Source organism: Eleutherodactylus coqui, chromosome 13 (genome assembly GCF_035609145.1).
Source record: "Eleutherodactylus coqui strain aEleCoq1 chromosome 13, aEleCoq1.hap1, whole genome shotgun sequence".
Lineage (NCBI taxonomy): Eukaryota > Metazoa > Chordata > Amphibia > Anura > Eleutherodactylidae > Eleutherodactylus > Eleutherodactylus coqui.
In genome coordinates, this window is record NC_089849.1 from 58,135,654 (window position 1) to 58,150,084 (window position 14,431).

The 14,431-nt window shown below is 40.4% G+C and overlaps 1 protein-coding gene across 1 annotated transcript in view; it reads right to left on the minus strand.

Moving 5' to 3' along the window:
• Window positions 1-4,001: 4,001 nt before the first annotated feature.
• The window catches only part of LOC136588664 (fer-1-like protein 4), a 123,755-nt gene continuing 113,325 nt past the window's right edge, over window positions 4,002-14,431 (minus strand). The window contains exons 43-45 of the mRNA XM_066588059.1: window positions 12,346-12,626; window positions 10,255-10,355; window positions 4,002-9,194 (exon numbers count right to left, since the gene is read on the minus strand). Of these exons, the coding sequence (XP_066444156.1) occupies window positions 9,014-9,194; window positions 10,255-10,355; window positions 12,346-12,626 (563 nt within the window). The 3' untranslated portion in view covers window positions 4,002-9,013. The remainder of the gene's footprint in view (window positions 9,195-10,254; window positions 10,356-12,345; window positions 12,627-14,431) is intronic.

Consider the following 14,431-nt stretch of genomic DNA (forward strand, 5'->3'; position numbering starts at 1 on the left):
TCCAAGGTGGTCCTTTTACAGTAAAATTATGTTCCCTTGCAGTAAAATAACTAATCAGTATATACCCGCCTCTTCCTGCTCCTGCTGTGTCCCACGCCGCTTCTCAGTTCTCCGCTGCTCTGCTTATTTACACGCTACCATCCTGCCTGTTTACGGGACTCCACAGGCGCTGCAGCTAGTAGCAGATCTCAGCAATGGAGCGCTGAGCTCTGTTTGGCCATGTTAATACTACGTGTGAGAAAAGATAGGATTTGCCCTATCGATCTCACACGTAGAAAAAATACAGGACCCATCTTCCCTTTTTTTTTTCATGTGCAATAGCACAGTGTTTGAATAGTTTAAAAAAATCCCGGTATACGCTCCGTAGCTGTGAGCATAGCGCATGTGCCTATCAGTTTAAGCCTTGATGGTGTGGATCTTAACATGGCTTTCAGTACAGAAAGAGTTGCCGATTTGGAAAATCTGCACCATTACCGCTATGTGTGAACGTACCCTTGAGCTGATTCATTGAGCCAGCAAGCCGGATAGACTGCTTTTTATATATGCTGCACCTTTGGATTATCCTAATTATTTTTGGAAATTCTTTAAAGGAATGTGTTATCTTAAATTAAAGAGGTTATTTCCAATACGTTTAAAGTATTTCCTCTGTGTAGCTAATTACAGCACAATGACCTTCAGTATATCAGTACTGATCTTACATGTACATGTCTGGGTAATGCTTGGCATACGACATTATGAAAGAATACTTTTCAGAATGGTCTTCTCATCAGGCTTAGGTTTTCTGCCCAAACAATCGAAGTGCATATCCTGCTATATCGTACATGAGCGGCCATTGATTATATCTCTTACTCTAGGTGGAATGAGCCTTGCATTCACTTACCATTTATTTACTTGCACCACCAGATGTCTGTTTTCTTGGACCCATTGATCATTTTCATTCATCTTCTGAATACAACACTCCTGCAATAACTTTTATCAGAATTCTCTTAATCTCTGATCTTTGCTGCATTTCTGTTTTTACAAAATCTATGTAGATTGTTTATATCAGAGCTGTGGCATCTCTTTAAAAATGATTGCATATAGAAGGAAATGGTTGGTGTCTGAAGAATACTATAGAATCAATCGTTCAAAAATCGCTTTCAAAATTAACCACAGCGCCTCACTGTTTTTTATGGGTGGCACCATGGCACTTTTTGTTATACAGAACTCCAAAACACAAAGGTTACCGAAATATTAAATGCAAAATTTAAGGAAGATCTGCAATAGTTTCATCCAATGATAAAACTATATACATATCCATATCATATAAACTATATACAGTACATATCCTACTTTCTTTGTTCCTCCTCTCTCTAATGGATTCAATACGTTCTACCATGCAGCAGCTCACAACGGCAGACCTCGCCGCATTAACAGGTCCTGGCTCCCCTGCACATGGTGTGCCTGATTACATGGGCAAGACTTTAACAGTATGGGATAGCTTTATTAATGTGATTGTGTCCAGACTTAGTTGTTAAATGCACCAAACATTTGGCGCAATTCTGGTGCAGAATGTCGCATCAACTTTTAGTCCTATTTACAAAGCAATTACGACGAAAAGAGTAATCTATTCTTCACTCGACAGGGGTGTAACTTAGCAGGAAGGGGCATAGCTTGGCACAAATGGGAGTGGTTGAGCAGGTAAGGGCATGGCCTAAATTGCGCATTGTATGCCGAAATTGGATTGAGATTTTGGCACAAGATTTAAGATGCTTTTAGACAGAGCGATTATCGCTGAAAAAATAGCTCAAACGAGAGAAAGCGAACGATAACACTGGTCAACAAATAAAAATCTGTATCTGGTTTGGAGAGAGGTTGAGCGAACTAATTTTGGGGTGCTGAAGTCAGTGGAAGAATCAGATTCTGTCTATCCTGTCACATTTCTGAGATACATAGCACTATTACATGGACAATAATACAGTATTGACAAATATTGTCTGGTTTTAAATACAAAAAAAATACCACTTAGGACTCAATAATGTTTTTCTGGTCATGTATTTGTGAATGAAACTCAAAAAATACCGATATGCTGAGGTAAGAATGAAGAGAAATGCTTCATGCAGATTACAACAAACACTAAACAGCAGTACAGAGAGGCTCAGGTCGGTAACCTTCCTGCTCAACCACATTGTTCTGCCATCTAGTGACCATTTTTAGAACTTCACCCACTGTGTATTACATTCAAATAAAGAGTTTAGCTTAGTCACTGATTTAATTTTATATAAATAATTGACCAGAAAATGAGCAAAAACACAAAAACCTTTTTTTAAAAATTGAAAAAATCTAAATTACATAAAAACCTTACATCATTTCTAAAGGTAAATTCAGATTCTACACCCAAAACTCCATAAGAATTGATATATATCGCACACCAGATGCAAAAATGCTGTTGAGCAGTGTAATCGTTCAGTCTAAATGCAGTCAATGACTGAACAACGAACACGAATCGTTCGCTTTTCGCTCGTTGCTCATTTTCTGCAGGCGTAAAAAACATTATTGGCGCCTTCGCTTGGTTTAAGCAGCGCTCGTTCAGTCATTCTCAATCATGTATACAGCGAATGTGAGAGACTGAACGCTTCTCCTTTGAACGAGCCAACGATGTGTCTGCTTGTATAAACCGACTGCATGAGAGCCAATGCGTTATCGATGACGACACTCGCTTGTTCAAACGATAATAGTCTTAAAGAACCCTTAGGCACAAACTAAGCTGGTAAATAAGTTATATAAAGTTAGTTAAGTGTCTACAGGTGGGCAAACTTATTATTATGAGCTACTGGGATAAATTGAGCACATTTAGCACAAGTTGATAAAGCCCAAATACTTATGTTTTTTTAGTATATTTTTGTATGACCATGTAAATATTAGGTTTGTATTACATTTGTATGATTGACCACGTTACAAATGTTCTATGTATGAGCATTTTCTTCCTCTGCCACAGATGTCTCCCCGAACTTTTCCCTGTGTTTAACCCCTTAGTGACAGCCCAATAGTGTTTTTACGTCCTGCCATTGCAGGACGTGTATGGAGGGAGATAGTGGCGCTATCTCCCTCCGTACAGCGCGGGCATCAGCTGTTTATTACAGCTGACACGGGTGGGCAATAGCTGCAGTCGGCCGCGCGTCTGATCATAGCTATTAACCCTTTAAATGCCACTGTCAAATCTGACAATGGCATTTAAATCCCCCGATCGATGTTCGGGGGTCCTGTACGCCCCCCCCCTGCGGTGAGATCGGGGGAGCCGTGCAGGTGTTATGGCAGCCAGGGGCCTTCTAAAAGGCCCCATGGTTGTCTTGGCAGACTGCCCATCAAGCCATCAGCTCTCACTCTCTTATCTCTCCTGTCCTCTGCATCTCAGGGTCTCCTCTACTCCTCACTGTGACAGCTCACTCTCCCTATGACAGCAGATTCCCCTCTACTCACTGTCACAGCTAACTCTCCTTCTCGGCTTCTCTGTTTCTCTGCTTCTCCCTTTCTTCTCCCTCCTGCGACTGTTGTGTTTCCCTATATCTCACCTCAGTCACCTGACTAGTATGTCTGCAGCCAATCACAACCTATTTGGTTACTAGGCTACCTGCATCACCGGAGTCTCTAGGCATTTTCTCATAGTTGAACAACTGCCTGTTTACACGAGTCAATGATCACTTGATTTCAAGTTGTGCTAAAAACCAAGTGTGTAAAGATACCTTTAAATGGGTTCTCTTACTGTAAAAACCCCTATTCATGTGTCTTAGCAATGCACTCGGACATTGCAGAGAAGAGTTATCCACTCAGAGCCACCCTTTATGTATCAGAGTTCATCCGATCGGTCAGAACATCCTTGCAATGACCAGCATGTAATACTAAATGTATGAGTTGCCGCAGACAACTACCAAAACTTTCACAACAATTTTTCTCATTTTTCTACGCTTTACGAATGCCCGTCTTATGAAAAATAATCTTCATTCAGTATTTATGATGTCTGTTAACATTTATTATTTACATGTATTCATTTGACTATTTGCATGTACAAACATTGTGTCATTTTACAATCTTTTATCCATAAAGAAAAACATATATTGTTAGAAGATTTACAAATTCAGAACTTTGTTTCGTAAAGTTTTTTTATAGCTAAAACAAATTAAGAGAATTCCAGATTCCCTTTACTATATATATTATAAATATGTTATATAATAGCATACGTCTTGCACCTAGAAGCAGCCTGTACTGCACTCACACATCTTGCTTCTCACTTGTGGCAGGTTACACATCTGTATTTACAACTTCTGTTGGCTTTTCAGATCACATTTGCTATGAAAAGCAGCCAAGTCTAACAACACAAATCACAAGGTCACAGCCTGACCATTAAGACATCACTGAATCCGTATGGCAGCATATATACGTTATCTATTGGGGCGCATGCTTGTAGATTCTGGAAGTCTCAATAGCAAAAATCTAAATAGACTGCCAGTTCATGCCATTACATGCCACCCTCCTGCAATAGACCTATCCTATGAAGAATTAGAATTTCCGCCTACCGGGTCACTATTATTACTGTGATTGTGTTGAGAGTGGTCTGTGCCACAGCTGAGGTCTACTGCTGCATACATGAATCAACAGGACAATTGACTAAACTTGCAAGAATTGTAAAGCCAATGCTATTAATTTATTTCAAGTAGCAGAAAGGTTAGATTCACCCCACCACCAAAAAAAATACTATTTTCTTATGATCTTAATGGAACTGAGGTCCTACATTTTTTTTCAAAAACATGAGCAAATCTGCCATTGTGCTTGGTTCCCAAGATTCTCTGTGCTTATTCCAATTCATTGGGAACATAAGATGGGATTCCTTTTGGTTAAACGTTAATCTTCATGCTAAAAATATCTGGTTCATGTAATTTGATCAAAAAGCGAGATTATGTAGACATAAACTACAGCAGCTGCCAGGGTCCAGGAGATGAGGCTTGTTTTACATTATGTTCTGCCATCCAGCGTTGGTTCCATTTCAGCTCTGTCTTCTATGCAGAAAACTGTGTAGGCACAGAAAGCCGGATGGAACCGGAACTGCGTTATAGGGTTCATTATGTAAGGAGGGTACTTTTGCTTTTACTGTTTTATTATTAATGTTTGTTTATAATGTATTTGTAAATGACTTAGGCCTCATGTCCACTAGAAAAATACAATCCACGCAGAATCTGCAGCGGATTTGCTTTAAATGGTATTTTTTTGTATGTAGATATCCGCACACATTGCTAGCAATGTTGCCGATCCGCGCGGAATCCGCGGCAGAATGGAGCATGCCGCGTTTTTTCTCCCGCGTGTGAAAAACGCAATTCTTTTAAAATGCCATCCACGGGTGCAAAAATCAATTTAATGGACCGCGGATGGCCAATGATTCCCTATGGGCAAAATCTGCGGCGGAAATCCGCTGCTAAATCCGCAATTCCATTTAGCTAGTGGACATGAGGCCTTATTGTGAGATGTATGCCTTTAGAGGGGGAGGACTCGAGGAATGGCTGGCATGCAATCACAGACTAGAGACTGGAAGATGGGCAGAGCAGGCTAAGAAAGAGAGCTGGGCAGAGGTAAACTGAGTCTCTCCAGAGTTCTGTGGTGGCACAGAGCTAGAATTGTCCTTTGGGTGGAATAGTGTACCTAGAGCTTCACTTCTGTAAATATACTGAGTCGGCCGTTTCCTTGGGCCTTTGTGTCTTGCCGCCTCGTCGAAGCAAACAACTGCAAGAGCAAACCAGTTATGGGGAGGCATCTGCAACATAGACTGTGCATAGGTTACACATCGGACGAATAAGGGAGGACTAAAGGACACTTTATTCTGAAACTTCTTTACAGTGAATGGGGACTGTAATTTTTGTTGTACCCGGTATCTAGGTGAACCGTTGCCTTATACTGCAGCCCAAACACACTCAAGTTTTTCTGTTTAATCTCATTATTAAAAGTTCAAGCAGCAATGTCCACCTTCGGACCATCTACTATGTTTACTCAGAGCCTTCAATACACTGCTACACCCAAGTCTACTTTCAGTCAAGGCCCAACATCAACCCGGTCTGGACAGAGCCTGGTCATGAGATGTTACTGGCACTTGCTCCCACCTACACGGAGATCTCCATCTTACATAATGAACCCTATGGTTTCAGCCCAGTTCAGTCTTGTTTTCTATCACTCTGTACTTTTCTGCATAGAAGATGGAATGCAAAAATGGAACTGATGTTAGATGGTAGAACCTAATGTGAAAGAAGTCTTACAGAAACATGAAGTTCAGAAAAGGTTCTATGTGATTTTATTACATACATATATAGGGGAATCTCTTTGAGATGACTATCCAAAATTGCATTGAAAAATGGTATTCTAGGGAAGTGGTCTTCTCAAAGAAAATAGCCAGTATATGGTGGAACCGAAAAGTTGTCACATGAAAACTAGTCTGGTGGTCTTTTAGAGGTTTCACTTTATACAGTCCATATATATTGAAATGATTAGCATCCTAATATTATCGTATCCTCTAGTTGATGTCAAGTATGTAATTTGCTCTGGCATACTGCAGATGGTGCTGGCACTGCATGTTTTGTCTTTATAGGCTATCTCTGGGGTTATATACTTATCTAGTTGAAGTTCTAGCAATCATGAGGCAATCAGGGCAGATGTACTGAATTGATGAAAGTAGTGCAATGAACATTTGCATAACCCCACTCAACCTCACAGCAAGAATTCCCTACTTGTTACTATTTTCTCATGTCATTCCCATTTGTAAATGAATGCGAACTACATTTGTGATGTACCGCAAGGACAGCTATCTGAAATCATCCTTAACATATATTCTTTCCTCCCTTTTTTTTCCTTCGCTGAGAGATCCTTGTTAAAAACCAACACCAGATAGTCATTAATCCTGTAGAAAATCCTTGCTTGAGGATAGTAAAATTTATCTTAGGAAATATGTAAGTAGTGGGGGCGAAGTCATAGGGTAGCAAAGGTAGCAGCCGCTTATGGGCCCTGGAGCCTTAGGGGGCATAAAGGCCACTCTCACATAAGGATAAACCAGTATTAAACACTGAATGAGCAGTGCCTGTGGAACACCAACTCAATAATGGTTTGGTCCAGCTTTTCGGGTGATTACGGCTTTCAAACATAAAGGAACAGATTCCACAAGGTGGTGAACATCCGCCATACTCAACCCAACACTTGCCCACTACACCAGATCCATCAGTTGGTGCACATTTTGTGGCTAAGTGGGAAGAGATCCTACAACACTTTCCAGCATATTCAAAACATGTTCTTTGGGGTTACAGGCTGGTCAGTTTGGGGACCAAGGCAATGTGGAGAATTCATTGTCATGTTCCTCCAACCACTACCTAGTGATCCAAGCTAAATGACATGGAGCATTTTCCTGTTTCAACATGGCACTATGGTCACATAAGACTTCCTGAATATATATAGGTACAGATTGTCAGCTACTAGGTCCCTGTAGAGGTCACCATTGATGGATTGCTCTATGATAACCAATGGTCCTAAAACATGCCAGGAATCCATTCCTCCAGCCATGACATTGCCACCACCTGGCTTGTTGAATCCCAAAGGGGCACCTATGGGATATGGCTTCATGCCATTTGTACCAGATGCTGACCTGGCCATCTGTATGGTTCTGAAAGAAATGGGACTTGTCCCTCCAGACAACCTTCTGCCATGTTTCCATTGATGACTTTCCTGGGCTCATGCTAGGCATTGTTGGCAATGATGCAAGGTTATCAGGGGAAATCATTGTGGAAATTTGACTAACTTTCCTGCTATTATACTATTGGGTCAGTTGGTTCACTATGGCACATCATTGCTGAGATACCAGATGTGACACCCGCTGCCCACCTCTAGAATCAACCACACGTGGCCTGCCACTGTGTGATCTTCTGTCAGATGTCTGTCCATGGTTCCAACCAGTCTTGGCACACTCTTGATACCATGGTTCAGAAACAGTCAAAAAGTGCGACTGTTTCAGAAATATTGGCACCATACCTCCAGGCACCAACAATTAGTGTTGCTCGTCTTGACCGTCCGAGTGATAAAATCGTCCGTATTATCACCAAATTGGATCAGATAAGTCCAAAACAATTTTTATGAAAAATATCTGCTTGTGTGCTGGCTTAGTGCTGCTGTCTTACACTGCTAGAGTTATGAGTTCAAATCTGACCTTGATGGGGATTTGAGCCTGGGGCCTTGCCGCTGCAGGGTAGCAGTGTTGACCACCGGGCTGTTGCCACCACCACCACCACCTCTTCCACTGCTAGGCCAAATAAGAAAACTTGATTTTTGCTTCTATTGATTTTAATGGAAGTCTAAACTGGGAGTCTGATTTGCACTCCCGACCTGATTATTTCAATAATCGCTCAACACTGCCAACAATCTGCCTGTGGTCAAAGTCACTCAAGTCACAACATTTACTCATGACTGTCACATGTTGCCTTCTGCTGCACAAAGGAGAGATCAGCATGTTATCTGATAGCAGAGCTTGACCCGGTCATCATGTAGTATGGCATTACTGATGACCAAATGCTGCACACTAGCTGTTCCTAATGCAGTGATTGGTCAGTGTAAATGGTAGGTCGGGGATCCAGTTACAGATTTTGCATTGGGGCCCAAAAGCTTCTAATTATACCTCTAGTAAGCGGTTTCCTTGCATTTATATAAAAGGCACATACAAATTTCCAATGAGCTAATATATGGCACTGCCGTACATGTCACAATTAAAATAAATTAGGTGCATACTGATTTATCTCAAGGCATAGAAATTTAGAAATGAAGATTGATTTAATTCACAATTCTTGGGGAAAAAAAAGAAAATATGACTTGCTATTTGAAATTTGGGGTTCATGATCTTGTTGAGCAGTGACATTATGTAAACAGATACCACACATCTCCTTGACATAAGACAATCCAGACAAGTATATACAGATTCTAATCACATTATTTACATTGTGCATAGTATTGATAATGTCTATCCATTGATAATCTTCTCACTGATATATCCCGGCATGGTATACAGAATGAGGACCAAGAAAATGGTGAGAATAGCGATGATGAGCAGAGCAATGATATACTTCTTATATCTCTTCCAGATGAAGAAGACAAATGTTTTCAGTGGGTTCACAAACCAGTTGAATGACGTTTTTGGGCGGCTGCAAAATGAATGAAAAGAATCAATACTGAGCTATTCATAGGCAGCTTATACAATAATGATAAGCTTTACAATATAAGATTACACAGAATATACTACATACAACAATGCAACACACGGGACAAAATACAGGGTATCCCAAAAGTTGTATGGATGACCTTCCACACCAGACATTGACCCCTGGTAAATTGACTGCTTTTGTCCACATGAATATGAGAATTCTTTCTGGAGCTCAATGCATGTGGATTTACTATACCATTTAATTTAACCCTTTCCAATCCACTGTCTGACGTCTAAAGACATTCTGATTGAAGGCTGTACAGCTCTGATGTCGGAAGGTGTCAGGCAGGGTATTCTTACTGTATATTACTGGCCGTTCTGTTGTCAGTGGCCTCTCCAGCATGTCACATACCACAGTACTGGCTCTAGCCAGCGGATGGCGCCATTGTATAATGGCAGAAAGAGAAAGCCCCCTAGGAAACACTGAATCCAAAATTGGATTGCAAAGGGTTAAGTTGTGCTTCATCAGACCAAACCATTTTCTCCACAAACTTCTCATCCTCTGTGTCGAAACCACTCTGTACTGCATTCTACAATCAGGATCATCTTTATTCATGGTGTGTAAAAATCTGAAAGGGAATGGAGTGCTGGTGGGCTTGCACTACCAGGCCTTTATGCAGCCTCCTTCTCACAGTGGGGAGTGCAGTAACCCCACAGTGAGCAGGACGGTGGGCACAGAACCCCTGTTGTTGAGATTGGTGGGGGTATCAGTGGTGAGAACTCCACTGGTCAGCAAGTTATTCCCTATCCTGTGAATAAGGGGTAATTTACAATTCTGGCACAACCCCTTTAAATTCCATTACATATCTTGTGGAGTTACAGTCCTGTTAATAACTGGTCACTGTACACTGTAATTTCTCACCGGTGTAGAACTATCTCTCATAGACTGGGTTCCATAGAACACTATAGCATACTTCTGGCTGGCACATATTAGGTTTTCCAGAGCACAAAAGGCGTTGGGAAAAAACATTTGGAAAATAAATCTCTCATATATGGCTTACTTTGGCTTCTCCAGAGGTTCTGGTTCCTTGCGCGCCCTTCCTACTGGGCTCTTTTCTGCCTCTTCAACAGTTAACAGCTGAAATTCTGCTTCAACTTTCCCCTATAGCCAAACAATCATGGATTTATTGAAATGGTAATATTATACATAGTATGTTTTTTATCTTCTGAGCAACTGCATATCATCATAACAGAAAATAAGTGACTCATTACCATAGTGAAATCTTACTTGGAATTATGATATCTGTAGCCAGTACATTTTTACAGTTTACAGAATAATAAGATATCTGGCATGTGTCCTTGCATACCGAGAGTCCATGCATGCATTTGGGTGACAACAGCACTGATGAATCCTGTAGGCCGCTTCTTGTCCCCTGCAGTTGATGAATGGCTGTTGCCACATATCATCTATCTCTCTCCCAGCGCAGAGCTATGGCAGAACATAAGTAATGCTCCTGCTTTGTATTTCATCATGTAGTCAAAGGTTGAATTTTTTTTCCTTAAAGCTCTGCCTAAACCACCTATATTTACGTATGACCTATATTTATTCCATAAAATAGATAGAAAGATGCTACGTGCCCTCCATTTGCATTTGTTTTCTTTCTATAAGAATAGAACCCTTGTGGTTAAAGTAGTACAATATAGAGAGTAGGGCCTATATCGCTCCATGTATTGGAAAAATGGCTATATAAAAGGGGATTTCTAGAACTCCAATAGTAATGACCTATCCTTTCAACAACTACAGTAACAGAAACATGTGCTTCAGCACTCATACTCATTTAATATCTGAATAAAATTGCACAACTGTTTATACTAACAACCTAAAAATGTAAGGTGAGAACATATTTTGTGCATATTTTGATCAAAACATGTGGGCCCATCTGCCATTTCCAGGTGAACCTTATTGGACAGCTTCCAAACTCTAAAAGACACCTCTCTTTGAGCCAAATGCCTCCAAATGGATTCAGGGAAAATAGGATACCTGACTATATACCCTCATTAATACACATGGGACAGATGGGTGAATGGAGATTAAATCAGCTCCGTCCCATAAATGGGATTGAGCTGTTTTAATAGGAACTGCTGCTAGAAAACGTACAGCACTGTGCCTGGTATGCAGTGAATAGGATGCAAAGCTTGACTCAGCACCATGGTCTCTTCAAACAATTGATCAGCAGTTGTCTCGAGTGGCGGACCTTCACTGATCAAATATTCTAAGTAGTGATGAGCAAACTTTTGAAAAAATTTGGATTGGTTCAAATGAGTTCGAAGTGATCCAAACTTTTATCAAAACCCCTAAAAGGGATGTATTAGACTGTATAAAAGCCACAAAAGCCCTGTATAAAACTCTGAGAGTGTTCAGGCCTAGTGTTGAGTGAACCTAGCCAGTAGATGCATGTTTCGGGTAAAACTTTCCTAAAAACTCAGTTCGGGTTTGTACCGAACGAAACTTTTAGCAAAGTTCGACCCGAAACAGGGTTCTATAGGTACGGATTGCTCAACACTAACCCTAAGTTATAGGTCATTAATATTGAAGTTCCGGAAAAGCTTTTTAAAGGGATATTACAGTGTTCACTTGTCTGGAATTTAGCTTTAATTTTGAGCAGTTTTTTTTTTATCGTTCATGTCATAGGACTATTATCAAATAAAACTATGTCTAGTGGTAATATACATTTAAAGAATTCAAATATAAGCCTTAGAATAGAATTACATTTTTAACCACTTCTTGACCAGATGTTTTAACCCCCACATACACACACTTCCTTACCAGGCATGGGCCACCAGGACGTTCATGGTCTAAGGGCAGAGTCAGGAACTGGTTCATCAAGGTTTGATGCACCATGGTACGTTAGCTATATACATCCTATGAGTAATAGGTTTTTATTAAATAAATTCTATAAATTTCAAACCCCTATTATAAAAATATTACCTAAAATGAAAAAGTCATAAACAGGTCAAATTCTAAAAACATCCCAGTTTTACTAACCTGGACCTTAAAAAATGTTAAGTTACTACATAGAATATCACAATTTCTATTAAGTACATATATATTTATATTTATTTTATTCTCCATTCTACATCGCTTTACTTACTGCCAGGATGTAAATATTCCCACTTGAATCTGTGTACTGCACATCCTCCAGTTTAACATTTTTTTTCCTCTTTTTCTTCTTCTTTTTATCTTGGGCCTCTCGTTCTTCTCTCTCAATATCTTCTTCGCTCTTGAGTTTCACAAAAGGCCACCACCCTCTCATACGCTTGTTTCTAAAGATAGAGAAGCGCGGAGTGGCTTTATCTTTGGCCATTTTTATGGTGCACTGTTCAGCTGCCTTGACTCCTCGCACCATATCACTTAATTTCAATTCAATTGAACCTGCAGCGAAAAAACATATATATTTCTAGAACCTTTAGATGTGTATTTCTTTTTTGATTCATTCTAAATATTTACAGCTGCTATAGAAATTTATTAGAATATGCAGCTTTTTTCAAATTAAGTAAATAAATATTAACATCAGACATAGAGATCCAATTGTCATCCATGCTGCCGATGACATTAATTTGACACTGTAAAACTGTTTCCACTAGACTGACCAAAGAATTTGGTGCTCTGTGGTTGCAGGAATTTTAGAGACCCTGTAAGTTAACATTGTCAGCCTCCATTGCCACCCATATCATTGTCCCTACAATAAGTAGTATTACGTCTGAGGTGGACGCCAAAATACCTTGTCTGGATCAGACGTAATAGATGTCCAGCAGGGTGGATATATTCACTAGTAATAACTCAGAAAACAAAACAATATATAACGTAAGTATCATACTAATACAGGAAACCTCTGCCTAAAAGCAAAGTCATCGCCCTGATGAGGACGGCACCACATCTGAAACCTGTGGGGTACCTAGACTGTCTCTGAAGGTAAAATGGTACAATTGACAGCAAGGACTTTATCTGAGACAGGGTTGGTACGCAGAGAATGTGGACCGGACCAAAACTCAAGCATGAAGGGAATAACTGGAACACTCTAGGAGGAGGGACTGAATTATATAATAGTGGCTTATTGGCCAGTTGGGGGCATCATCTTCCCACTGACCAGCAGACTACATACCAACAGATGGATGTGAACTGGTCAACGTTAAGCACCGAATGACCGTGCACATGCGCTCGCTGGCACCACTGTCACATGGGCCAAGCTGATGTAATCATGCCAACCTGAACTCCCTTCCATGTTGCGGACATTGCACCGTGATATTGGCACTGCCAGCATGCCATGACAAGTAGTCTAAAATTGCCAATCTCAATAAGTATCCTATAACATTGCCAGTCTCCATCAGTGTTCGTATGTCATTGTCACTACATTAAGTAGCCTATAAAATTGGCAGTCTCAATAAGTATCACATAACACTGACAGACTTGCTCAGTAGCCCATTACCAGCTTTAAACAGTGGCTCATAATATTGAATATTAAAAGATATCTGGTGATCCCTTAATTCATAACTTATAATTAAATTGTAAACTTATCAGTTACTTTGACTTATGCATGTTCAGAAGCCAACAATTGCATGAAATATAAGATATCATACCCACATAACATGCATATCTCCAAAATATGATATATAGAACATCAACTATGCAACTATAAAGCTGCCATACACTTAAGAGTAGGATCTGCAAGTAGAGGGCTGATCAAGTGTACATCAAATAGTTCCTACAAACAATATGACCATCAACATGTCAGATGAATCAGTCAAATCATGGATGTAGGGGATAATTTATTAATGGGTAATTAGTAGAGTTGAGTGAGCATACTCTGCCAAGCTTGATGTGCGTTCGAGTATTTGAGTACTCGATGGTGCTCGTTACTCGAATGAGCATCAAGCCGTGTTCGACCCTGCCCCAGCTTTTGGCTCCTTGCCGCTGTGACGTGCCTGTTTTCTCCCCTCCCTACTGCAGCGCACGTCATTTGCAAATTTTTTGTCGAGGGGGAGAGAGAGAGAGAGAGAGAGAGAGAAAAAAAAAAAGTTCGGCACCCGGCTCCCACATACAAAAATGCTCGAGTCTCCCATTGTAGTCAATGGGGTTCGTTATTCCAGTAGAGCTCTCAAATTTTACGAAAAGCTCGACTCGAATAACACGGACTCGAGCATTTGGGTGCTCGCTCATCTCTAGTAATTAGTTGATGT